Here is a 24,665-nt window from a genome sequence, read left to right as displayed (position 1 = left end):
TTAACATCCTTCGTCAACGCTTTTGGTTTCCGGTGTAATAAAACCCAATCTAAAGAATCTTTTACATAGCAATCTACAAAATCTTTAACAATATATATAAATTAAATTATTTAAAATTGTCTATAAACTCTTTTTTTTTGAAAGAAAATTGTGTCTAAACTAGGTAGTAAGAATATGACTTGTAATATTAAAAGATAGTCCACTTTTATTTAATTTGAAAGTAAGAAACTAAAAATAGAATTAAATATGAAAGCATAATTTTTTTTTTGAAGAAGATAAATTAATCAATCTAAATTGACATCGTAAAGAATCGAACATGAGAGGAGAGAAACAAACTCTTAAATTTCAAATCAATACCACTAAATCAATCCAATTCAAAGATTTAATTTTTACTTTTGAATTTTTAATTTATCCAATTAAAATATAAATTAATGTTTTTCAAAGACATACAAAAACTCGACTTTTTGTTGATAAAAAATGTTAAATAAGTTAAATTTTTACAAATTCATTTGATTCAACACAAGTTTCAAGATTCAAAGAACATATACAATAATTAAAAAAAATATATATACAAATGTACATACAGATTACCACGAAATCCACTTGACATAACGTCATTTAATTTAAGTTAATAAAATTTCTCCTTTACAATTCTTTATTAATTTATTTTGAAAGAAAAAAACATTTATTAATTTGTTATATTATTTTCCAAACATAATATAATACATAAATTTTCCATGTGCTTGTCTTGTCTTCCTTCCCTCCAATCATTTTACTCTGTTTTCTTTTCCATTTTCTCTTTTCTTCTCAATATTTTCCGGGAAAATTTCTTCACTCTAAACTCTTTCTCTCAGTTTTCCCGGCGACACAAGAGGAAGTTGAAGAGTATAAGGAATTAATTTCTCTGCTTCTACGAAATCTCTTTCTCTTCCCTTTACCTTCTTACTTTCCGTGATCATCTCAAACTCTTCTTCAACAACTACTTCAATATCCATCATCACCCATGATTTTCCTCTAACATCTTCTTCATCTTCCTCTTCTTCAGTTTAACAAGGTACCCATTTAATTATCTCGTATATTTTAATTTTTTTGTTTTGAATTTTATGTTTTTATTTTTTTATTTTTGAAGTGTTGGGGTTGACTGAAGTTTGTTTTTTTACATAAAAATTTGTTTTTTTTTTGTGTTTGATCGGTTAAATATGCAAGTGGGTCCATTCTTTGATTGTATAATCTTAAGCTTTGATGAATAACCAAAAAACATGTTCTTGGTTTGTGTGGGACCATGTTGATAAATTTTCTAGGTAATACCTGTATTTATTTTTTGGAATTTTTTTGAAGTTGATTAAGCTTTCTGGGTATTTTTTTTTTTTTTTGTTGAAATTAATCACCTACTAACTATTTTTTTTTATATATTTATTTAATTTAAAAATAATAAATAATGATGTGGAATTGTGCATGATTTTTCTTAAAATTGATAGATCTGTCCAATTTGTTATGCCTACTGCGATGATGATTTTATGAGAATGTTTGATGCCTAGTTTAGGTTTGTAACATAGTTGACTATATATGTTGTTGTGTTTTTTTGGGGAATGCTTTGTCTGCTGAATGTTTTTTTTGCCTGTTTTATTGACCTTATGTAATTTTTTTTGCTTTCATGTTGTATATGATATGATTGTGTCAAATACCTTGGCAATTTGGTTGGATTCTTTTTGGTGTTAACATTCTAGTTCTTAGGGAAGGCCCCCTATAAATCCAGAGTTCGTCCGGGAGGTAAGTAAACCACCCGGATTCTTCCTTTGGTGGGGCTCATTACCCACTTGAGCCCAATTACTTGGTTTATATGATTGGATTATAGTTAAGCGTCAACCCTCAGGTTCCTCGGGGAAGGGGACTCTAGTAATCCAGGGTTTGATCGGGAGGGGTAAGTAACACTTGGCCAAAAATTCTTCCACCCAGGAATCGACATCGGATTCTCCCAAAGATTTGTCCTTTGGTGGAACTCACTTGAGACCAATCACTTAGTTAATCTGATTGGATTGTAGTTAAGCGCAAACTTTAATTTCTCTATTCACATGTTCTGCAGAATATTCTATAATGTCTTGGATACATAGTTGTTGGTCAATGGACGTAGCATTTGTTCTGTAGGTTATACAAGTGATTGCATTTTACTCTCTTTACCTAAATTTATGAGACGAAGTAAAGAAAGAGATAAAATTATGCGAAAATCGCTCTCTCTTTCGGGATGCTGAAATGTTTTGTATGTTTACTTGATTGTAACAATTTTGTGTTTATGGTACATTGGTTTTTGTATAGTTTTATGGTCTCTTCTCTCTTGTATTAATCGATACTAAGGAATCTGACTCGTTTTTTTTCCTCTTTTTTCAACGTTACTAGAAAAGCCACTGAAAATGGACAAACTTTCGGGGGATTCTTTGCCAGCTCATGGTGCTGCAGGTTCTTCTTTTTACTTCATACATAAAGCTAAATATTTGTATAGAGATTTGTTTTTTAATTGATGTTGTTTTGTAGGGCTGTCTGGGATTTCCTCACTTAATATTCCAAATAAAGGGGGAAGCAGTGCATGGAGGATACCGCACACGACTGATATATTTCACGAATCAAATGATGTTAGCCTTTTTTCGACTTCCCTGCCTGTTCTTCCACATGAAAAGCGTAAGTTTGAGATATCGTTTTCTTATGGAACAGTTTGGAATAGCAAAATTGATTATTGCAAATTTTTTCCTTTTTTTGTTGGTGCTGGTATGCAGTAAATTTAACTGATTCTGAACAAGATTCCGAACAATCTGGTCAACCGGTGGATGATAACTTGCTAACATTAGGCAAAGTTCATAAAGAGGATGAAGGAAATGATCTTTTTGATGATTTTGAAACCATGCTTCCTGATGATGAAGACGAGCTTTTAGCTGGGATAATGGATGATTTTGACCTTCGTAGGTTACCAAATCAACTGGAGGATTTGGATGAAAATGATCTGTTTGTTAATGGAGGAGGATTTGAAATGGATTTTGAACCACAAGAGGGTCTTAGTTTTGGTATTTCAAAGATGAGTATATCTGATGGAATTGCTTCCAATGGCATTGGACCTTACGCAATCCCAAATGGCGTGGGTACAGTGGCTGGGGAGCATCCCTATGGTGAGCATCCATCAAGGACATTGTTTGTTCGAAACATCAACAGTAATGTTGAGGACTCTGAATTAAGAACACTATTTGAGGTATTATACACTTACCTAATGCTTGGATATATATATATATATATATATATATATATATATATATATATATATACACAATATTTAATGTTTTTGGTGATTATGCTTCTGTTTCTTTTGGTTTGAAATCAAGTTTGTGAATTAAGGTCATTAATTGAGGTTTTGTACAAGCGACTAATCCTTCAATTGAGATATATGTATCTCTGAACACAACTGTTTTTGGTAATCACGGGGGTTGGGAGATTACCAAGTTTGTGCGCAAACTTGGAAAAGTGAATTTCATGGATGCTTATATATTCTTTAAAGCGATTAACTTTGTGGGTTAGGAAACTATGAAAAATTGCCTTGACTGTTGTTCTGTTGGAAGATATGTTATCCTTGACTGTTTTTTAATTTTAATCAAATATATGTACAGAATTTTGTCCTGTCTTGTCAGATGCTAGGATTTACTTTAATTTTGTATTACATGTCTTGATTATTTTTAAAATGTGGAAATTATGGATGATGTGTTGGATTTCATTTTTTGCTGGAATATTGTTTTGAATATCATATATCTCAACCGATCGTTAGTTTGAATATCTCTGGCAAGATACATGATTAGTTGAAATTTCTACTATTTACATGCCTAAATTCAAAAAGAAAAAAAAAATAGGTAAGATAATCTTCTGGCACATTTACAATGCCTGATAAAGATGGAATGGAACTAATAAATAGATGAAAAGAAAATTTGTCAAATAGTGGCTATTGTAGATCTATATTCTGTGATCTGCGATTGATAACCTTGATGTTAAGTGTTACAGCATATCACAATTGTTCTGCGAACACTTTGTAGTGTTACAGCATATCGGAATTTCGAATTGAACTAATCCATTTGGAAATGAACTATAGCGATTAGTTCAATTTCAAAGTTGTCCAGTGTTACAGCTTAACCACTAGTGTTACAGTATATCGCAGAACGCTTTGTAGTTGTAGTTTTACTCAATAGCAGCGCTATAGCACTATAGAGTAGCAGTATTTGAACTAATCGCTATTGTTCTGCGATATGCTATTGAGTACAACTACAAAGTTTTGTCAAATAGTGGTCATGTTTGCTCTATAGTGTCCAGCATAACAGAATTTCGAAAAGCTACAATATTCTGTGATCTGCGATTGACTGCATTGATGTTAAGTGTAGAACGAAACTAGAACAGCTAGATATATCATGTAGAGAATATCAAAAGCAAAAAACCATAAGTTGCCATCCAGCTTTGGCCAAATAGTGACTGAAAAGTGAAAACCTCACTCAGTTGTGCAGGAACTCTAGTTGGATGTAAATGTTGTTTGTTTTTCTGCGTATAACTTGAAAAGCTCTTGTTTTTCTCCAATTATTATTTTATTCCTATTGTTGATTCTTTGCTTTCTTATTTGATAGCAATATGGGGATATCAGAACTTTGTACACAGCATGCAAGCACAGGGGATTCGTGATGATATCTTACTATGACATTCGAGCTGCTCGTACTGCAATGCGTGCTTTACAAAACAAACCTTTGAGACGAAGAAAACTTGATATCCATTTTTCAATTCCTAAGGTTTGATTTTATAGAATTACTTAATGTTTGATTATTATAATTGACACTGCCTTTTTGTTATTCATCTCTGTCATTCTGTTTTGAAAGGATAACCCCTCGGAAAAAGATATAAACCAAGGAACCCTCGTAGTATTCAACTTAGATCCATCGGTATCAAATGACGACCTTCGCCAAATTTTTGGGGCTTATGGTGAGGTCAAGGAGGTAAGATATGAGTATCTAATAACTATTAATCTAAAATGTATTTTCTTTAGTCTCACTTAATTTTTATCTAGTACTCGGAGTAGTGTTGATTTTCTATTACAATTGCAGATCAGGGAAACACCACATAAGAGACACCATAAATTTATTGAATTTTATGATGTTAGAGCAGCAGATGCAGCTCTTAAAGCATTAAATCGAAGTGACATTGCTGGCAAACGCATAAAACTTGAACCTAGCCGCCCTGGTGGAGCTCGCAGAAAGTGAGTTCAGTTTTATCTTTGTTTTTTTTTTTTTGCTATAAAATCTTCCAGTAACAATAAGTTTTCCTCTTTGTCCCAGTTTCTTAATTCTTTTATGCATGGTAGTAAAGTAGTGACAAAGCTTGAAGGTTTTGACAATAGGGGCACACTCGTGAATGTCTATTATATGGGTTAAATATATTTTTTGATCCCAGTAAAATTAACAAAATTTGATTTTAGTCCTTACCTATTTTTATTAAGTCCTTGCATTTAACATAAAGAGTATGTATGAAATTTTTGATCAATCACTTCTGTTTTTCATTCATATAGACATTTGCGTCTTTGGTCTTTCGACCACTTGTAGCCATTTTTGTTGTCATTTTACAATTGTTTTTCTTTGATTTAGTCTAGTACAACAATAGATATCTTATGTGAATGGCAATGTTATACATATAATTAAACCAGTATAAAACTTATGATGCATACTGTCTTGTTAGCTTGATGCAACAACTGAGTCAAGAACTGGAACAAGATGAAGCACGGACTTTTAGGAGTCAAGTAGGTTCGCCTATAGCCAATTCTCCCCCAGGTAAATATCTCCTAATCCAATTTGTTTTCTCATGTTATATCATCGAAGAAAGGTAACTTCAATTATGAGATAAAGTTGACAGGCAATTTTTTCACAGGTAGCTGGGCGCATTTTGGTAGTCCTGTTGACCCTAATCCATTAGGTTCTTACAGCAAGTCTCCTGGTTTGGGTCATGCCAGTCCTACCAATCATTTGTCTGGATTGGCTGCAATTCTTTCCCCGCATACATCAACCTCTCCCAAAATTGCGCCGATTGGCAAGGACCCTGGAAGAGTTTCAAATCAGATGTTTACTAACTCTGCCAACTCTGGATCAACACAAGGAGTAGCTTTTCAGCATTCTATCTCTTTTCCTGAGAAAAACGTAAACGTAAGTCCTAGGCCTATATCTGCTTTTGGTGAATCGAATTCAAGTTCATCGAGTGTTGGTACACTGTCTGGTCCGCAATTTCTTTGGGGAAGCCCAACTCCTTATTCAGAGAATTCAAACACATCTGCTTGGTCTTCATCTTCCCTTGGGCATCCATTTACATCTAGTGCCCAAAGGCAGGGTTTCCCATACACGGGTCATCGCAATCCTTTTCTTGGCTCCCAGCACCATCATCATGTAGGATCTGCTCCATCTGGCCTTCCTCTTGAACGGAATTTCAGATACTTTCCAGAGTCACCTGATGCTTCACTCATGAGTCCCATTGGATTTGGCAATTCAAATCGCGGTGATGGAAATTTTATGATGAACATGGGTTCTCGTTCATCTGCCGGGCATGGTATTGGCCTTTCAGCAACTACCAGTGAAATTGGTTCGCCTAATTTCGGAATGATGTCCCTACCTGGTCATGGTTCCTTGTTCCTTGGAAATAGTTTATATGCTGGACCAGGAGTATCTAGCATTGAGGGATTTGGTGAACGTGGACGAAGTAGGCGACCTGACAATATTGTGAACCAAGTCGAGAGTAAGAAGCTCTACCAGCTTGATCTTGACAAAATCGTCAATGGTGAAGATACAAGGACTACTTTAATGATTAAAAACATTCCTAACAAGTAAGAAAAACAACTAAAATATGTTAGTGATGCCAACAAAATCGTAGTGATCAATTTGTTGACAACTTTTGTTTGTTGTAATTACTTTTAAGGTACACCTCGAAGATGCTGCTTGCTGCAATTGATGAGAATCACCAAGGGACTTATGATTTCCTCTACTTGCCAATCGACTTTAAAGTAAGCACATCCTATATATCATTTTCGATTAGGGGTTTATGGTTTTGATTTTGTTTCCAGGATGAATTATTTATTAATGTCTGTTTTTGCTTGCAGAATAAGTGTAATGTGGGTTATGCTTTCATCAATATGGTCTCTCCTTCACACATCGTCGCCTTCTTTAAGGTTTAAATTATATACCTTTGCATGCCTGATGATATTGTTTTATCTATAATTAAATTTTCATGTACATAGTTTGTAATGTAAGGATTTCCTAAATGTGAGATTGTTCCAAAACTAAATATGAGTAGAAGTTCAAAAGTATTTTCAATGGCAGTTTCTGTTAAATTGTATCATTAAACTTGGTCTTTTACGGAGAAGTATGTAATCTGTATGGTTAAACTTTAATAACTCTATTATGGAAATTTATGCAGGCTTTTAATGGGAAGAAATGGGAGAAGTTTAACAGCGAAAAAGTTGCTTCACTGGCATATGCACGAATTCAAGGAAAGGCTGCACTTGTGATGCATTTTCAGAATTCCAGCTTAATGAATGAGGATAAGAGGTGTCGGCCAATCCTCTTTCATTCAGAAGGCCAAGATACTAGTGACCAGGTAATTTTTTCTTCTTTTGCTTGAATTACAAGATTTTTGGCTTGATACCTTGGTCTTGAGTCTTGAGTCCTGACTTTTGATGTCTTACAAGTGTCGTAAAGAAATATGGATTCTAGACAGCTTCTACTTCTTCTAGTTACAATAATCAGGATAAAACAGAATTACGACCCTCTTGTAGAAAGGGGTTTTTTAGGTTTGGATTAGTAAGTTAGATTTAAAAAGAATGAGTTGATAATTCTTTATTGTTTTGAAATTTTGAGGATGTGCATCATACCGATTTTTTATGTCATTTTCAGACTCTGCAATTATTCTATAAATTTGAGGTGAAAACTGCCCATAGCACCGCATGTAGGAGTTCACGTGACGTGATTGTTGTTAACAGTCCAAATCGAATAAGATATGGCCTAAAAATGACTTTTTTTTTTTTTTATAAATGGGAGCCATCCCTCACCTTACAAGTCGATTTTGTGTAAGGGTTGAGTTAGACCCAATCCCAATTCGAAAAACTTGAGTTTGTGAACTAACTGGTTATGCCGTGATTGTTCTTAGATGGTTTTGAGGATATAGCTTGGTTTTGTTATGTAATGTTTGAGTTAAATAATATTACTTTAAATTGCAACATAAAGCTGCTATTCATGCAACATTCAACTTCTTGTCTGACTGTTTCTCTCTGATACCTTACCACACAGGAACATTTTCTATCCAGCAACTTGAATATATGTATTCGTCAACCAGATGGATCTTACTCAGGTGATATGTTGGAGAGCCCCAAAGGCAATTCGGACGATAACCTCGAGAGAGAATAACCTTTTGTTAAATATATTATTGTTCCTAGGCACCTTACATATGTTCTAGGAGTGCTAACTACTGCATAGCTGATCCTAAAGGTGTACAAAGTTGATTCATAAAAAAAATAAAAAAAAACGGTGTATAAAGATTAAGTGCTGAATCCATTTATCAACAGAAGGGAGACTCTGAATGTGTTAATAGTTGTTAATAGTTCATAATAATAATCTTCAGAAAAATGCAGAAACCAAGATGTGTAGAGAAACAATTGTGTTATAACATCAGAGGAAAAGAATAACTTGGAATTCGAGGTGTATTGCGGGATGGTAAATTTCTACAGCAGCATGCATGGCAGATTGTGCAGGATGATGACTCTATCTGTAATTTGTTATTTTTTTTCTGGTCTTTTGAGGAATTTTACTATGTACATGTATCCAACAAATTTCCATTTTATGGTAAATGTTTGTATATAAGGGAAAAAAATGAACTATGCTGTTTGAAATTGTTGGTCAAAATGTGAATGTACATGTCTGTAAAGATATGAATCAGTTTCATCAGAATGTTAGTGAAAGTCTCAATACATTGTAAAATTGGAGGTACTTTTAAGCATTATTTTATTTAACTTATTTGAATGTGTCATCCTTTTTATTAAGATAAGCATGTGAAATTTAGTTAGCTTGAGTAATGTAAAATAATAAACGATTGAGCAAACAAAATTAAGATGGCATTTCTCTTTGCATGTATACAAATTTGTAATTGAAAAGAGAAAAAGTTAACCCAAAATATTTTATTTTCTTTATATGTAGTATAGATTACAAATTCAAATATTTTTTACGCCTGTTATTTTTTTTTAACAATATACACACCTCTTATTCAAAAATATATTTTATATTAATATTTATCTTTAGATTAAAATATGAAAAATAGGCTAACAATTAACAAACGTGTTTTATAAAAGTATATTGTTTTACCTTGTTTTAAATGTTATACTTATTTTTAAAATATCTCAAAACATTGATACTCTTAACTACTTTCTCATCCATTCAATTTAATTGCTTCAATCTATTTATACATTGTTTCAAGACAAAAGCCTCTCTTAATCAAGTTTATTGTCACTTGATCAGAACATTGTTCTTATTTATGCTGTTTACAAATTAAATAGATTAGTGCTCTTTTTAAAAATTTGTGTTTTTTTTTAATTAGAGGCTCAGTTTTAATGTTATATCAGGATCTCCAATTTGACAAGTACGGACCGTTTATTCACTTTATAGAATACATTCAAACTTCTCCTATGTAGAGATATAAAGTCCAATCATGCTTAGAATTCATCGAACAAAGTCTTTCTTGATGTGCATCATCAATTCTAGACTATCTTGAAAGCAGCAGGTTTTAGGGATGGATTTGCAAAAGAACCTTCAATTAAACCTTTGGCTATTTGCTTATATGCTGCTTCGGTTAAGTGAGGTCCATCAAAATTTATTAGTTTTGAAGGATCAGAGCAAACTGTTGTACCAGGCATTCCACACCAATTAGCGTCACGGTGGTATGGTCCAATTCCTCCACAACATGCTTTCAAAACCTCGACCTTATCAGAAGTAAAGCCTACATCATTAATGCACATAAACTAGTGAGGATGGGATCAAATAAATTTGTCAAGAATAAATAAATGTAAACTTAACAAGGAAGTAAAATAATTGCTCCACAGACCATATTGTTGTGGTGCTTCATATAAACGTTTGGCATCGTTGTAGTAGTCAAAATATATTATCTTAGCTTGAGGATGTTTCTGCCGTAATGTCTCTATGGATTTTTTTAGTTGCTCATTAAAGTATTCGATGAAAGAGTTGTAAGCTATTAAACATCCAAATTCATCATAATCCTCTTTCTTTTGGCTAATCTTTTTTGTCAATATGTCAACATTACATCCCATTGGAAAGTTACCTGGAACCACTAGCTCAACCGCTCCTTCTTCAATTAATGCCTGATAAGAAAAATTAAATAAATCACTATTACATTTTTTCATATTATTATTTTTCAATATAATCTATAACTTAAACATGATTATTCTAGAGTTGAAGTAAACATTTAATTACTTAAATTTGATATAACCTACATTGGTGGTCTTCGTAATTGATTCAACAATCAAGGGAACAATTTCTCGCAGTTCTGTAATAGTTTTAGAAATATGTAAAAAAACATCATTTCCACCAATTTCTCCCACTATAAATAATGATCGTTTGAAGAAGCTATCACACTCTGTTATTTCAAAAAAAAAAAAAAAGTTTTGTTAGTCATATAGAGAAAAGTCCATGAATTTGACACAAATAATATGCAAGAAGGTAGGAGACAAACCTTCTTTGCTTTTACACAATAAGGGTTTTTGATTTTTAAACCAGTCAAATTGCACACTCAACGAGTTATTTGTCGTGGGTTTATCCAATCCACTACGATCAAAATAATATTTGCTATCAAGAGCAGTAGAACCTCCATAAGCAAAATTAACTCCCCTCTTTGTATCACCTTGGCTTTTGGTGACATTTAAAGAGGCCGGCAAAAATGGCAACCCGTATGCCTCAGCTATATTTAAAATAACAACGAGCAAATAAAATTTTCAATTAGACATGTATCAACATTTAAAATTATTGATTTTAATTATAACAACTATTTAAAATAGACTATGTTAAAGGTCTTGGTAGCAATGTTTTTTTCTTGTTGTTGTGGTTTTTAATTTAAGAAACAATAAAAAAAAGAGTTGTAAAATTACCTATGAAATCTATGATGAGTCGTCCATCTGACATGCGTCCCGCTGGATGTTTGAAATACGTTGAACCATAAGGACTTTTTTTATCCATAGGTTCTCTGCCAAAAGCAGCGTTTCCGGTGTCACTTGTAGAGTCACCAAAGTTAAAGATGGCTTCATATGGTAGAGGATTAGCATTAGAAACAATTTTTAAAAATCCACATGCAAAGGTAATACTAAAGAGAATGAAAATCTTCATGGTGGAAATGATAGATAACAAAGAACTGATATTGATATTGATGTTTTCTATAAAATGCGAATTGTAATCTTTATATACTTCCAAGCTTACTCCTATTATGTAACGATTTCTCTAATTTGTTAGCTGGAACTTCTTCAACTATTTTTATTTTTGTAAATATGGGATGTAAATCTTTTTTTTAGTGTATGGGATGTAAATCTAACTATTTTGAAACAATGTTAGACCTAAATTAAAATATCCAACGCATACACATTAATGAACAATTGAACATGTAATTGTTATGCTTGTTTGTTATCACTTTTCTTTCTATTTTTGCTGTCTCCACTATTTTCTCATCTAAATTTTCTAAAAACAATACACGTACACTAAAATTAGATCATAAAAAAATGAGGGATCTTCCCAAAAATAAAAATAAAAATTAGAGATCATAACAATATTCATATACTAAAAATAGATATCATAACAAATCTTTAGATCTTTAAAAAAAATCTCCAGTTTTAGTTATTCTATTATATTCACACTATAAGGTGTTTCTAACAATTATTTTGATTTAGGAAATCAATGACAGAATGCAATAGAAAAACAAATTAGTAGACAACTAAAGCAGTAATCTCAACTCATGAACATCTTACGATCAGGGCCGACCCATAGTCAGTGGAGGTTGGACTCATGGACAAGACCTCATTGATAAATGTCTTTCAATCCCAACTTGGATAAAAGAAGAGAAACGGACTTAGGAAGAAGTGACTTGGTGAATGATAGCAAGTTGGAGCAAGCCGGCCCAAAGAGACAGAGCCATAAACCATTTTGGTTGAAGGACTTCCATTTTTGATTAAGCTAGTATTACTTTATGTTTGTCTTTTGGTTTGTATAGCAAAAAGAGTGGCTAAGGCCCTTATGCTGAATTTCAGTAAGCCCAATTGTAGGGTAACCCTAGGTATTTAAACATTGTATCTCCCAACAAGTGGGAATGATGAATTTGAGACAACTTTTATTTTATTCTTTTCTTCCGCCGTTTTCTTCTTCCTTTTAGTATTATTCAATTTGATAGATAGCTGCAGAACCAGCATCATTGGTGCTTTCATTACACTTCCCAATGCCTCCCAAACCAGCCATACCTACCCCTAAAGACTTGGACGACGCCATCCAAGTTACAAACCAAAGGCTCGATGAGCTTATCCAAACAAACCAGCAGAACATTCAAGCTGCTATCGGCGTCACTACCCACACCTTCAACACTCTCGCCTGGACAACCAAGACGTCATTATGGATTCCAGATTCACCGCCCTCACCAACATGTTGAACGAACGTTTCGCCGCTCTCACCACCAACAACAATCAATCATCCTCCAACACAACCACAACACCACTACCCACTCCAACTCAAGATTCCACCACCACCAACAACCCCAACCTCACATCCATACCGGTGTCTCTTCCAATTAACCTCTCCCACTCACGACACAGCCAACCAACAATCAGCCCCACTGGTTACCCACCCACACCGCCATACTCAAACGCCGACCAATACTATCAAACACCACCTCATGGTTATTCACAGATTCCACCATATCAACCACAACCCCAAATGTTTTCACCGTTTGTTCAATGCCACCCCTTCCAAAATCCGCCATTCACAACACCACAACAAACCTACCGGACTCCGAAAATTAAACTCAGTGGATTTGATGGTACTGACCCACTTGAATGGATCTTCCAGGCAGAGCAATTTTTTCAATTATACAACATACCAAATGACAACCGCCTCGCTTTTGTATCGTTTTATATGAAAGGAGAAGCCTTAGCTTGGTATAAATGGATGTATCACAACAATCAGCTGACAGATTGGCCAACATTCTGTCGCGCTTTGGAGCTGCGTTTTGGACCCTCAACGTACGAGAACCACCAAGCACAACTGTTTAAACTCAAACAAACCGGCACCGTTTCTGAATATCAAGCATAATTTGAGAAGTTTGGTAACCGTGTTTTGGGACTTCCCTCTGATGCTTTGCTAAATTGTTTCATATCTGGTTTATCTCCTGAAATACGCAATGAAATTGCTATTCAACGCCCCTTTACCATAACCCAAGCAATTGGCCTAGCTAAACTCATTGAGGCCAAGGTCAAAGATACTAAGCCCAAATACTCTAGGCCCTTTACACCTTCACCATCTACTTACAAACAGCCCGCTACTACTCCCACTCCTAATCCCACTCTCAATTCCACTCGACCTACATCATCAACCAACCCCACAACATCTCCCACACCAAATCGCATACCCATCCGTCGTATCACACCAACACAAAGAGATGAACGTCGTGCTCAAGGCTTATGTTACAACTGCGATGAAAAATTTGTTCCCGGCCATAAATGTTCCACGGGACGCTTTCTTCTCCTAATGCACGAAGAAGGTGACACCGAATCTGTGGAGGAACCATTTGAGACCGAGCTCCCATCCGACAATGATGAAGTTTTTTTCCAGTTGAGCCCCCAAGCCCTCACGGGGCAGTTCTCCCCTCAAACCCTCAGGTTCAAAGGCCTACTAGATGGACTTGCCGTGTCCGTTTTGGTGGACACCGGTAGTGATCACAACATCCTGCAAAGGCGCATTGCTACTCACTTACGCATACCCTCAAAACCTGCCCCAAACTTCTCCGTAATGGTTGGAAATGGTTCTCACCTTCATTGCACGGGCCTCTGTCCGGATGTCCCAATAACAATACAAAATCATCTTTTCCACATTCCATTCTACCTTTTTCCAATTGAAGGAGCTGATGTCGTGCTCGGAATGAAATGGTTGCAAACATTGGGACCCTTATAAGCAGATTTCTCCATCCCTAAGATATCCTTCCACCACAATAACACTGAAATAACCCTTATAGGAAATCCTAGACATTCACCCTCCCAATCCACCTTTACTCAATTATGCCACCTCCTGACATCACACTCAGTAGCATCCCTCCATATCTTGACCTATCAACAGCACCCCAATCCCCACAATCAAAAACCAACTGAACTACAAAACACAACAATCAACAATTCCACCAACACCTCTCCTGAAATCCAACACCTTTTAAATTCTTACCCAACTGTCTTTACTGAACCACATGGCTTACCACCAAAACGTCCTCATGATCACCACATCCCTCTCCTCCCCAACACACCTCCCGTTAACGTTAAACCCTACCGGTACCCTCATTCACAAAAGGAGGCCATGACCACCATCATACATGACATGTTACACGATGGTATCATTGTTCCGAGCACCAGCCCCTACTCTTCCCCCGTGTTACTTGTCCGCAAAAAAGATGGCTCTTGGCGTTTTTGCGTAGACTACCATGCCCTTAATGCTGTAACCATCCGTGATCGCTTCCCTATACCTACCATTGATGAGTTATTCGATGAACTCGGTTCTATATCTTTGTTTTCAAAGATCGACCTTCGGTCGGGCTATCATCAAATTCGAGTGGTACCAGAAGATACTCACAAAACGGCATTCCGCACTTTTGACGGTCATTATGAGTTTTTGGTTATGCCATTCGGCTTATCCAACGCTCCTAGTACCTTTCAATCGACGATGAATGATTTCTTACGGCCTTATTTACGACGGTTTGTTTTAGTATTTTTTGATGATCTATTGATTTACAGCCGTAACCTTGATGATCATTTGATTCACTTACGCTTGATCTTAGATTTATTAGCTTCGCATCACTTTGTAGCAAAAATGTCTAAGTGTGTTTTTGCAGTGGATACTATTGACTACTTGGGCCATATTATCTCTCACAAAGGCGTGCAACCAGATGACGACAAGATTCAAGCTATCCTCTCATGGCCCACACCGCGCTCACTCACTACCTTGCGAGGATTCTTGGGCTTGACCGGCTTTTACCGGTGTTTTGTGCGTCACTACGCAACATTGGCAGCACCTCTTACGGATCTCCTGTGGTCTACTAAGTTTACATGGAATGCTACAACCGAAGTTGCTTTTTCAAAATTAAAGGAACAAATGACTACAACACCAGTTTTAATACTTCCTAACTTTTCTAAACTTTTTGTTGTGGAAACAGATGCTTCTGCAGTCGCTATTGGGGCAGTCCTATCTCAAGAGGGCCACCCTTTAGCATTCTTTAACAAGAAGATGTGCAACCGTATGCAGTCCTCCTCAATCTATGTCCGTGAGATGTACGCCATAACAGAAGCTGTAAAGAAATGGCTTCAGTACCTTATAGGAAGACATTTTCATATCTATACAGATCAAAAAAGTCTGAAGAATTTGTTGGTCCAAACTATCCAAATCCAGAACAACAAAAATGGGTTTCAAAATTTCAAGGGTTTAATTTCGAAATTTTTTACAAACCTGGGAAGGCAAATCAGGTTGTAGACGCCCTCAGTCGCCGCACATCAGAAGAATCAACACTCCTCTTGGCAGTCTCCTCCCCTATTCCTGTACTTCTCCAACAGCTTCGTGACTTCTACACTACAGATCCAACGGGACAACAGCTGCTACAACAACACAAGGAAAGCCAGAATGAAAATCAGAATTTCAGAGTACAGGAAGGCTTGTTGTTCTACAAAGATAAATTTTTTTTACCAGCACAGACTTCTTTGAGGGACGCTATGCTCACCGAGTATCACTCCACTCCTTCATCTGGCCATTCCGGCGTATAGCCCACCCTAGCTCGTAAAACTGCTTCCTTTAGTTGGCCTGGCATATATGCAGATGTCAAATCCTTTGTCCGTACCTGCCAAGTTTGTCAACAAAACAAATACATGACTACAAAGAAACAAGGATTACTCCACCCTCTTGACATACCAGAAAAAGTTTGGGAAGATCTATCTATGGATTTTGTCACACACTTACCAAACTCTTTTGGTCACACCACCATTTGGGTCGTTTGCGATCGCTTGACAAAGTTGCCCATTTCATTGCTCTTCCGGCCAAATTCACTGCCCCTGACTTGGCCTCTCGCTTCTCGGTGGAAATCTGCAGGTTACACGGCATACCAAAGTCAATTGTATCTGACAGGGACACATTATTTGTTAGTGCTTTTTGGAAGAAACTGTTTAAGATACAAGGCACTACTTTGAGATTCAGCACAACTTACCATCCGGAGACCGATGGCCAAACTGAAGTTGTTAACCGGAGCTTAGAGACTTATTTGCGCTGCTTCACTAGCGAGCATCCCAAACAGTGGTACAAATACTTGCATCTAGCGGAATTCTGGTATAACTCGTCGTTCCATTCAGCCATCCGTATGACACCTTTTGAAGCCCTTTACGGTAGGCCTCCCCCAAGAATGACGGATTACATATCAGGACGCTCTTCTCTCCTTTCTGTTGATCAAATCCTGACACACAGACAAGCAATCATCACCAATCTCAAACACAATCTTCATATCAGCAAACAGAGGATGGCTTTTCAAGCTAACAAACATAGAATTGATTGTGCCTTTCAAGAGGGAGACTTGGTTCTCCTTAAACTTCAACCATACCATCAGACAACCGTCCAACATCGTGTGTCCCAAAAGCTCACTAAGCGTTTCTTCGGACCTTTCATAGTGCACCGCCGAATTGGTTCCATGGCTTACGAACTAAGGCTTCCACCAGATTCAAAAATACACCCAGTCTTTCATGTTTCTCAGCTCCGCGCTTACAACGGACGCGATCCAGCTGGCCATTTTGTTCCACTTCCAAGGTCGTTACCAACTACAGGGTTGCTGGGTGAAGAATCAGAAAACTCTCCACATTCTCTTGAGAACTCAGACCCCCAAGTGATCCATTCACCATTGGCTGAACCTCAAGGCTCTCCTCATTCACCGTTTGCTGAACCTCAACAATCCACATCTGTTATTCCACCTACAACCACACCAGCCTCTGACCTTGAGGACAAGGTCCCTTCTGACCCAATGAGTAATGATAGCAAGTTGGAGCAACCCGGCCCAAAGAGACAGACCCATAAACCATTTTGGTTGAAGGACTTCCATTTTTGATTAAGCTAGTATTACTTTATGTTTGTCTTTTGGTTTGTATAGCAAAAAGAGTGGCTAAGGTCCTTATGCTGAATTTCAGTAAGCCCAATTGTAGGGTAACCCTAGGTATTTAAACATTGTATCTCCCAACAAGTGGGAATGATGAATTTGAGACAACTTTTATGTTATTCTTTTCTTCCGCCGTTTTCTTCTTCCTTTTAGTATTATTCAATTTGATAGATAGCTGCAGAACCAGCATCAGTGAAAAAGTCAGTTATTTGGTCTTGGGAAGAAACTCGGAGCTTGCAATTTTTCTCTGACTATATGACAACCAATCTCTAAGTGTTTGGTCCTCTCATGAAATACTGGGTTAGAAGCTATGTGAAGGGCGCTCTGATTGTCATAGTAAAGCACAAGAAGTTTGGAGCATGTAATTTGAAGATCCTGAAGATGGTAAAGAAGTCATTGTAGTTCACACGTTGTTGATGCCAAAGCCCTGTATTCGGCTTTAGATGAAGATCTAGGAACAATAATTTATTTCTTAGTTCTCCACCGGCGTCGTAATCACCGGTGTCGAAATCTAAATTTCCACTGTCGGAATTGCAACCCTAACTGGTATGTGCTCCCCTGTTGATGGTTTGAGAACTCAGAGAAGAAAGAAAAAGAAACATTTCATTTCAGGAACAACGTGTTAGTGTAAAGGTAACTATTCAGGAATTGAGTTTTGAAACAAATGAGCCAAAATAAAAGGGCCAATTTTTTATTATTTTTTTAGATGTAAACTCGTAAAACTCGGTCGAGTTTACACGAGTTTACTGAGTGTTAACTCGGTCAAACTCGTCAAACCTTCCAATTTTATCAAAAACCGAGTTTACCTCAGAGTTAACACGATTTTGGTACCTAAAAACGTAAATTCGGAATTAAGGGTTTTACACCATGGGTGCAAAGTTTATTTATTATGTGTTACAAACATAAGTCGAGCTAAGTGTGGTCTTTGTGTATTCGATATTTTATTTTTTTGATAAAACCGACGTACTTACCATTTTGTTGAGGAAAGCAAAAATATTTTTTTATCAGTGTCATTGAAAAAGATAAGTATATTTTGTTACAATATGAAAATACTAAATATATAAACTTGTAGTTTTAATCTAAATCTAAATAATTTTAATCACAATAAAAATTTCATAAAAACTACTATTTATTATTTTTACGCATTAACGCAATAAAATAATGGACCAACTTCATATAGGATAATGTGAATTCAATAATAATCATTAAGACTAAGTTGGAACTTTATAAAAAGAGCATTTATTTTTTATTGAATCAAAAAAAGCATTTATTTTATTGACTATATGAATATGAAAACATATTCCAAAAGGAAAAAAAATAAAAAAATTAAAATCCTGTCTTTTTTACATATATTTAGGAGAATTAAATATATTTTACCTTCTTGAGTGTTATTATATAATTAATCTTTTACTCAAAAAAAGAGCATTTATTATATTGACTATCTAAAATTGAGAACAACCTCTATATGGACAAAAACTTAAAATTAAGAGAATCAAGAATATTGTGCTAGCTATCTTGTTAGTTATATAAATGCTGCATTAGACATATCATTTTCATAAAATCCTCATAAACTTTACATAAGAGTATAACACCTTTAATCATTTGTATCATTGCTTTCTTTTCTCTATCAAACCCTTTCTATCACCACTATTATTCCATTCCATATAGCAAGTTATGGCACAAAACTTTGACATGATCAGTTTGTTACCAGACACATTGCTTTTCATCATCATCTCACTCATTCCATTCAAGGAAGCTGTAAGGACATCCATCCTTTCGAAACGTTGGTTGCACTTGTGGAAAAACACAACCAATATTGAGTTCAATGAACACTTTTTTGTTGGATCTGAATTCCAAAGATGGGATTTTCTTCACTTCATTACATTATGTATTGAAAATTACCAAGAAAATTCCATTGTTGAAAAATTATCTTTGACATTAGCAGATCCTGGTCATGTAACTAGTTCTGAGATTGTCGAAAGATGTGTTGATTTCGCTATTCAACAAGGGGTTATAGATTTGGATCTAGATTTTTCTAGTCCGTATTGGACGGAAGAGGATATTGAAGAACCTGAAGCCTTGTTTGAATTGAGAACAAAGGTATATGAAAATAAAACCCTAAAATCTCTCAAGTTGTTTTCTTGCAATTTTCCGGAAAATGAGTTGATGAAGTTCCATGCACTCAAAGAAGTTTCTTTAGGTTGGATGGAATTGAAAAACAACGCAATCGAAACTCTTTTATCCAATTGCAAGATGATTGAGATTTTAAACATAAAAAAATGTTGGACATGGAATAGAATTGATTGTGTTGGAGTTGATGAATTACGTTTGAAAAAGCTCATTGTTGATAGTTGCTTTTTTATGGAGGGTGGTTTTTTAATCGATGCGCCGAATTTAACTTATTTCAAGTTTCATGGGAATATTATGTATTTTGATATAGATTATTCCTCACACTTGGAAGAGGTTGATCTATACTTTGGCCTTGAATACGAAAACCCTAAAGAAGATGTCTTTATTTACAGCACCATTAGAAATTTCAAATATGTTAAGGTTCTCACCATCTGCGGTTTCATTCTCAAGGTAATACAAATTTCTGTTTTTTTTTTTTTTCTGTATGAATTTTGTTATAGAGTTTTAGATATATATACTAGAAGTGCAAGTGAAAACAATTTTTTTTTGTTACTACATTGTATGCATTGATGAGCTTGGCTAAATGCAATTTTTGTACCAAAATATGACAAAACATTAGAATTAATAACACTTACCTTGAGGAGTTATTATTTTCTAAACAATTGAGTAAATTTATTCAACATATGCGTTTATTAATCATGTATATTCTCACTTTGTTGGATTGGATAATCCGATATTTCTTCCAAAATTTGATTTATCTATAACTGTTGTTATATCCTTACTTGATTCTCTAAAAAAATATAAATTAAATGAAGCAAACAATCTAAATTAATTGCATTAAACATTTATTATTTCGTATGCAATGGACATTGCGATTTATTGTAGGATGCGATTTATTGTAGGAAATGGAGAGGATCTCAACTCTTTTTGAATTGAGGCATTTGAAAATGAATACGAGACATTTGAAAATGATGACAAACTTGCAAAGTGATGAATGTCTTGGAGTCAGATTCTTCCTCAATAGCTGTACTATGTTGGAGCTCCTCACCTTTGACTTAGGATCAGGAAGATTAATTCATGTAAGTAGATACATTATTAATAAAATATGAAATGCAACATCGGACACGACACTGACATGTCGACACCAATAAATGCAACGGCGAAGCTCGCAAAAATTTTATGCAGGGGGCCAACTATAAAGAAGAATTTTTTTTTGAAAACAAACATATTAAATTTAAGGATAAAATATATTTTTAGTCCCATAAATTATAAACTTTTAGGTTTAGTCTTAAAAAAATTATTCAATTTTTGTCTTAGTTTTTTAAAATTTTACAAAAAAAAAAGTGTTTTTAGTCTTGAATTTAATCTCTAACAAAAAATTAAGGACTAAAATTAACAAATCTTAAAAACTTAACATAAAATTCGCTATTTTAAAACATTGGGCAAAATGCATTTGAAAAACCCAATTTCATCAATAATTGTCTGTTTAATAATAGATTAATAATGACTTTTTAAATGTAAATAAATATGTTATTTGCAAGAAATTCATTGTCTGTTTAATTTGTCTACGACTATTGTCTTGATAATTTTTGTTGTTGAAAAAGGTTTCTTTATTGTTGTTATTGAGACCGAAAATATCAAACCAATACAAATAAATCTATCAATCTTGTAGTAGTTTTTTACTTTATTATTTATGCTAATTTTTGCAACTAAACTTATTTGGGGTAGCTCAATGTTTATTATTTGGGGTAGCCGGATATAAATATATACCGATTAATTCAAGAATAATACTTTTTTTGGGGTAGCCAAGGCTACCCCTCCCATATGAAGGGCTACGCCCCTGAATAAGTGTATTATTTTTTGGTGATACATTATTCATAACCTATGTTTTTGGAATATGGGATTTCACACCTTACTACTGAAAGCTTGGCATATTTAAGTGTATTATTTTTTGGTGAAGTTGTTTTAGTTTGTTTTGTAGTTTTATATATGAAATGCAACACCGGACACGACACTGATATGTCGACACCAATAATATTTTGAGAATATGTGTCGTGTATGTGTCATGTCGGACAATTATATTAGAGTTTTTTTGGTTTTAAATTCAGTTTTTTTTTCTAGCAATGACTATTTGGTCTTATTGATATAATGTGTACTTATATGGTTGTATTCATTACAAAAGGTTCCTGGTGAATACTACTACAAAGAAGATGATGATGATCATAAGAGAACTTGGTTAGACAATGGAAATAGTTGTGAATGCTTGACATCAACCTTGAAGGTGGTAGAGATGAATAACTTTACTGGATTTGTGAATGAGATTTTAATGCTTCACTTTCTTATTTGCAATGGGACTGTTTTAAGAAGGGTTAATATCAATGTACAAAATGAAGAGACTGAGGTGGTGGAAAAATGTCGTAAAGTAGAAGAACTTATGATGACAAAACCAAGGGCTTCAAATGATTTAGAAATTTTGTTCAGTTATTGAACAAGGAATTATTATTATGTTATTTTACTTTGTATTTTCTTTTTGAATATTAAGACATTGTTTGACTTATTTACCTCATTCAATTGTTTATGCATATTTTATTCTTTACTGTTTTTTGTGTCATCTCTTCTTTTTTCTTTAAATTTTTTTATACTATGTTTTAGTATTTTTTTTTCAATCTTAGTTCTTCTCTCACAAATTCACAAAACCCATTATTTTTCTACCCTAGAAAGATCTAAAAAAATATTATAAATGTTATTTTCTTTTACAACAGTTAGATTATGTGTTTCGAAAAAAACAGTTAGATTATGTATTCTCTTGTACTAAAAAAAGAATGTATATTCTCATGTGTTAATATATCAATACTAGTTTAAACGTTAGTTTTTTGACATGATGATTGGACATTATTTTTTCCCGAGATATGAATATATTAGTCTAAAAATTATTTTCTTTGATAAGAATAAAAAAATAAAATATTGGTCTAAACGTTATGCAATTAATGATTTTTTTTTTTTACAAGTGCAATTAATGAATTTAAAACACTTTTTTGTCAAAAAAATAATATTTTGAAACACCTAAATTTTTTTATTTTTTATTTTTTTATAATAAAACACCTAAATTTCTAAAATCATAGAACTCGGCTTTTGTTATATAATTTTTTTTTTTACCTATATTAAGAATTTTAAAACAGTAAATTTGAATCAGAACTTGTGCATCTTGATACCTGTCCTTTCTCCTTGCTTAAAAAAAAAAAAAAAAAACTCCCTTGTTAATTTTATTTTACCATATTTTCTATTTTCTATTTAGTATAAAAATATCATCAAATTATCTTTGGATCCAAATTTTTAAATAATGTTCATTAGTTATCACTACTTATCTTTTAGCATCATAATTAAATTTAAATTTGATCTATAAAATAATTTAGTTCAATTAGTTTAATTTTTTTTTTGAAATATTATTTTTGTTTTGAAGAAGTCAAACTAGACCATCAAAATTGAAATCGGAGGGCATTCAAAGTTGTTAGGGAAAATAGCGGTCATTGTGTTCAATGTACCTTCCCTTATATTTACCATATTCCAAACTTTACAAAGATCCGTGGAGCCACGCCATTGGCAGGCCACCACTCAATTAATCAAATTTGAGTCTATGCCCATTTATTTGAATCCTCATTTATTCAATTTACAAAATTTCTTCTATTTCTTACCGCAATACTTGAAGCAAAAAATTTCAAAATTCAAAACTTTTTTTTACATCTTTTGAAAAGTGTGAACAACAAACACACTCTCTTTGAACTCGTGAGTAGGTGAAGCATACATCAGCATCCGCCTCGAGAACGGTTACATTCTGGAAGAGAAACTTGACTAAGCATTATGGAGAGGACCTCTGCTTTGAGCAAGATGCAGTCATAATCCAGAAATACAAAATATATACAAAATAAAAAGCTCGTTAAGCTGAAAACCTGAAAAGATGGCTTAGGGATTTTCAAATATATATATATAAAAAAAAAAAACATGATTGTTGAAGCATGCCAGGGGAAGAGCACTATGCGCCGTTTTAAAAATGGCGACTTCTTCTTGACTTTTGTTTAAACAATGGGTTTTCTCCCTAGGAGGCATCAGTTTCCACCTTGTTCACAATAGTATCATCTCCAAGTTGTAACACCCTCTTTGATTATTTGTTTTATTTGGTTATTTTTAATAGGTTTAAAATATATTTATATGATTATGTGCTTTATTAATTAAGTGGTTTATAATATTATTTAATAGAATAAGATTTGAAAATAAAATAATGTTGGGAAAGCGGGGTGTTACAATTCGTATCAGAGCAGGTCGGTCCGTCCGACAAAGTAGTTGAGTCGAATTGTGTCGAGTAACAGTTGTATTACTATCTTTATGATGTTTGATTGGTTGTTGTTGTATTTCTGATTAATAGATATGTTTATTATGTGATCGTGTTTGATTGATTAACTTTGATTTGGTTTACATGTTTTGTTGAAGTTTCTATTTGGCTATACATGGTTTAAGATGGTTAGGTAATAATTGAATTTCTTTTCTTGCATGCTTTGAATTTCGAGGACGAAATTCTTTTAAGGGGGGTAGAGTTGTAACACCCTCTTTGATTATTTGTTTTATTTGGTTATTTTTAATAGGTTTAGAATATATTTATATGATTATGTGCTTTATTAAGTGGTTTATAATATTATTTAATAGAATAAGATTTGAAAATAAAATAATGTTGGGAAAACGGGATGTTACACAAGGAAGTTTGCGGAGTGTTTGTACTGCGATGTCGGTCCACTTCCCATTTTACCTGTCTTGTCTCGTTAAATCGAGTTCATGTGTCATATACAGTTACATAATTATTAAGTCATACAAGTTACATTCATACATTTATACATCCATACAGTCTTGCATTCATCCATTCTTACTTTAACGTATTCATACATTCATGCATACACATCATATACACAACATCAATTCATACATGGTTGCATCTGTCACCCAGAGTCTTGTTTGGCTGTATCCTTTCAGTTCGGTCCTCACTCATCATTATGTCAAGCGGCAAGTTCTACAAACGAACA

At 34.2% G+C, this 24,665-nt stretch overlaps 3 protein-coding genes across 5 annotated transcripts; 2 read left to right on the top strand and 1 right to left on the bottom strand.

Moving 5' to 3' along the window:
• The first annotated feature begins 748 nt into the window (after window positions 1-748).
• On the top strand, window positions 749-9,056 carry LOC25490508 (protein MEI2-like 2). 3 transcript variants are annotated; one of them, XM_013604093.3, is made up of 13 exons: window positions 749-1,054; window positions 2,400-2,454; window positions 2,530-2,673; window positions 2,769-3,235; window positions 4,644-4,802; window positions 4,890-5,006; window positions 5,115-5,266; window positions 5,743-5,834; window positions 5,932-6,874; window positions 6,967-7,051; window positions 7,148-7,216; window positions 7,465-7,644; window positions 8,334-9,056. In XM_013604093.3, the coding sequence occupies exons 2-13, from the start codon at window positions 2,409-2,411 to the stop codon at window positions 8,448-8,450; spliced, it is 2,571 nt and encodes an 856-aa protein (XP_013459547.1). In that variant the 5' UTR covers window positions 749-1,054; window positions 2,400-2,408; the 3' UTR covers window positions 8,451-9,056. The 3 variants fall into 3 exon arrangements, with proteins under 3 accessions (XP_013459547.1, XP_024633478.1, XP_039688365.1); XM_024777710.2 differs by having other exon boundaries at window positions 2,395-2,454; XM_039832431.1 differs by lacking the exon at window positions 749-1,054 and adding an exon at window positions 1,268-1,301 and having other exon boundaries at window positions 2,395-2,454.
• Window positions 9,057-9,793: 737 nt separating this feature from the next.
• Window positions 9,794-11,429, bottom strand: LOC25490507 (GDSL esterase/lipase At5g45910). The gene is made up of 5 exons (XM_013604092.1): window positions 11,195-11,429; window positions 10,783-11,007; window positions 10,544-10,686; window positions 10,138-10,411; window positions 9,794-10,032 (listed from the first exon to the last, which is right to left on the bottom strand). The coding sequence occupies exons 1-5, from the start codon at window positions 11,427-11,429 to the stop codon at window positions 9,794-9,796; spliced, it is 1,116 nt and encodes a 371-aa protein (XP_013459546.1).
• Window positions 11,430-19,140: 7,711 nt separating this feature from the next.
• Window positions 19,141-22,084, top strand: LOC25490506 (putative F-box protein At3g29830). Its single transcript, XM_024778763.1, has 2 exons — window positions 19,141-20,046; window positions 21,779-22,084. The coding sequence occupies exons 1-2, from the start codon at window positions 19,141-19,143 to the stop codon at window positions 22,082-22,084; spliced, it is 1,212 nt and encodes a 403-aa protein (XP_024634531.1).
• The last annotated feature ends 2,581 nt before the right edge of the window (window positions 22,085-24,665 follow it).

This window comes from Medicago truncatula, chromosome 3 (genome assembly GCF_003473485.1).
Source record: "Medicago truncatula cultivar Jemalong A17 chromosome 3, MtrunA17r5.0-ANR, whole genome shotgun sequence".
In the NCBI taxonomy this organism is placed as follows: domain Eukaryota; kingdom Viridiplantae; phylum Streptophyta; class Magnoliopsida; order Fabales; family Fabaceae; genus Medicago; species Medicago truncatula.
Note: the sequence above shows the minus strand (reverse complement) of the source record. Positions and strands in the feature narration are given on the sequence as shown.

What these genes read in the sequence shown, in the direction of transcription:
- LOC25490508 (XM_039832431.1), top strand. An exon ending in TCCATTTTTCAATTCCTAAG is followed by an intron (nt 4,803 to 4,889) that starts GTTTGATTTTAT and finishes CTGTTTTGAAAG; the next exon opens with GATAACCCCTCGGAAAAAGA. An exon ending in TATAGCCAATTCTCCCCCAG is followed by an intron (nt 5,835 to 5,931) that starts GTAAATATCTCC and finishes ATTTTTTCACAG; the next exon opens with GTAGCTGGGCGCATTTTGGT.
- LOC25490507 (XM_013604092.1), bottom strand. Translation starts at nt 11,429, where the DNA reads ATGAAGATTTTCATTCTCTTTAGTATTACCTTTGCATGTGGATTTTTA. An exon ending in CAATTACGAAGACCACCAAT is followed by an intron (nt 10,412 to 10,543) that starts GTAGGTTATATC and finishes TTTTCTTATCAG; the next exon opens with GCATTAATTGAAGAAGGAGC. An exon ending in TGAAGCACCACAACAATATG is followed by an intron (nt 10,033 to 10,137) that starts GTCTGTGGAGCA and finishes TTAATGATGTAG; the next exon opens with GCTTTACTTCTGATAAGGTC.
- LOC25490506 (XM_024778763.1), top strand. Translation starts at nt 19,141, where the DNA reads ATGGCACAAAACTTTGACATGATCAGTTTGTTACCAGACACATTGCTT. An exon ending in TCTGCGGTTTCATTCTCAAG is followed by an intron (nt 20,047 to 21,778) that starts GTAATACAAATT and finishes TCATTACAAAAG; the next exon opens with GTTCCTGGTGAATACTACTA.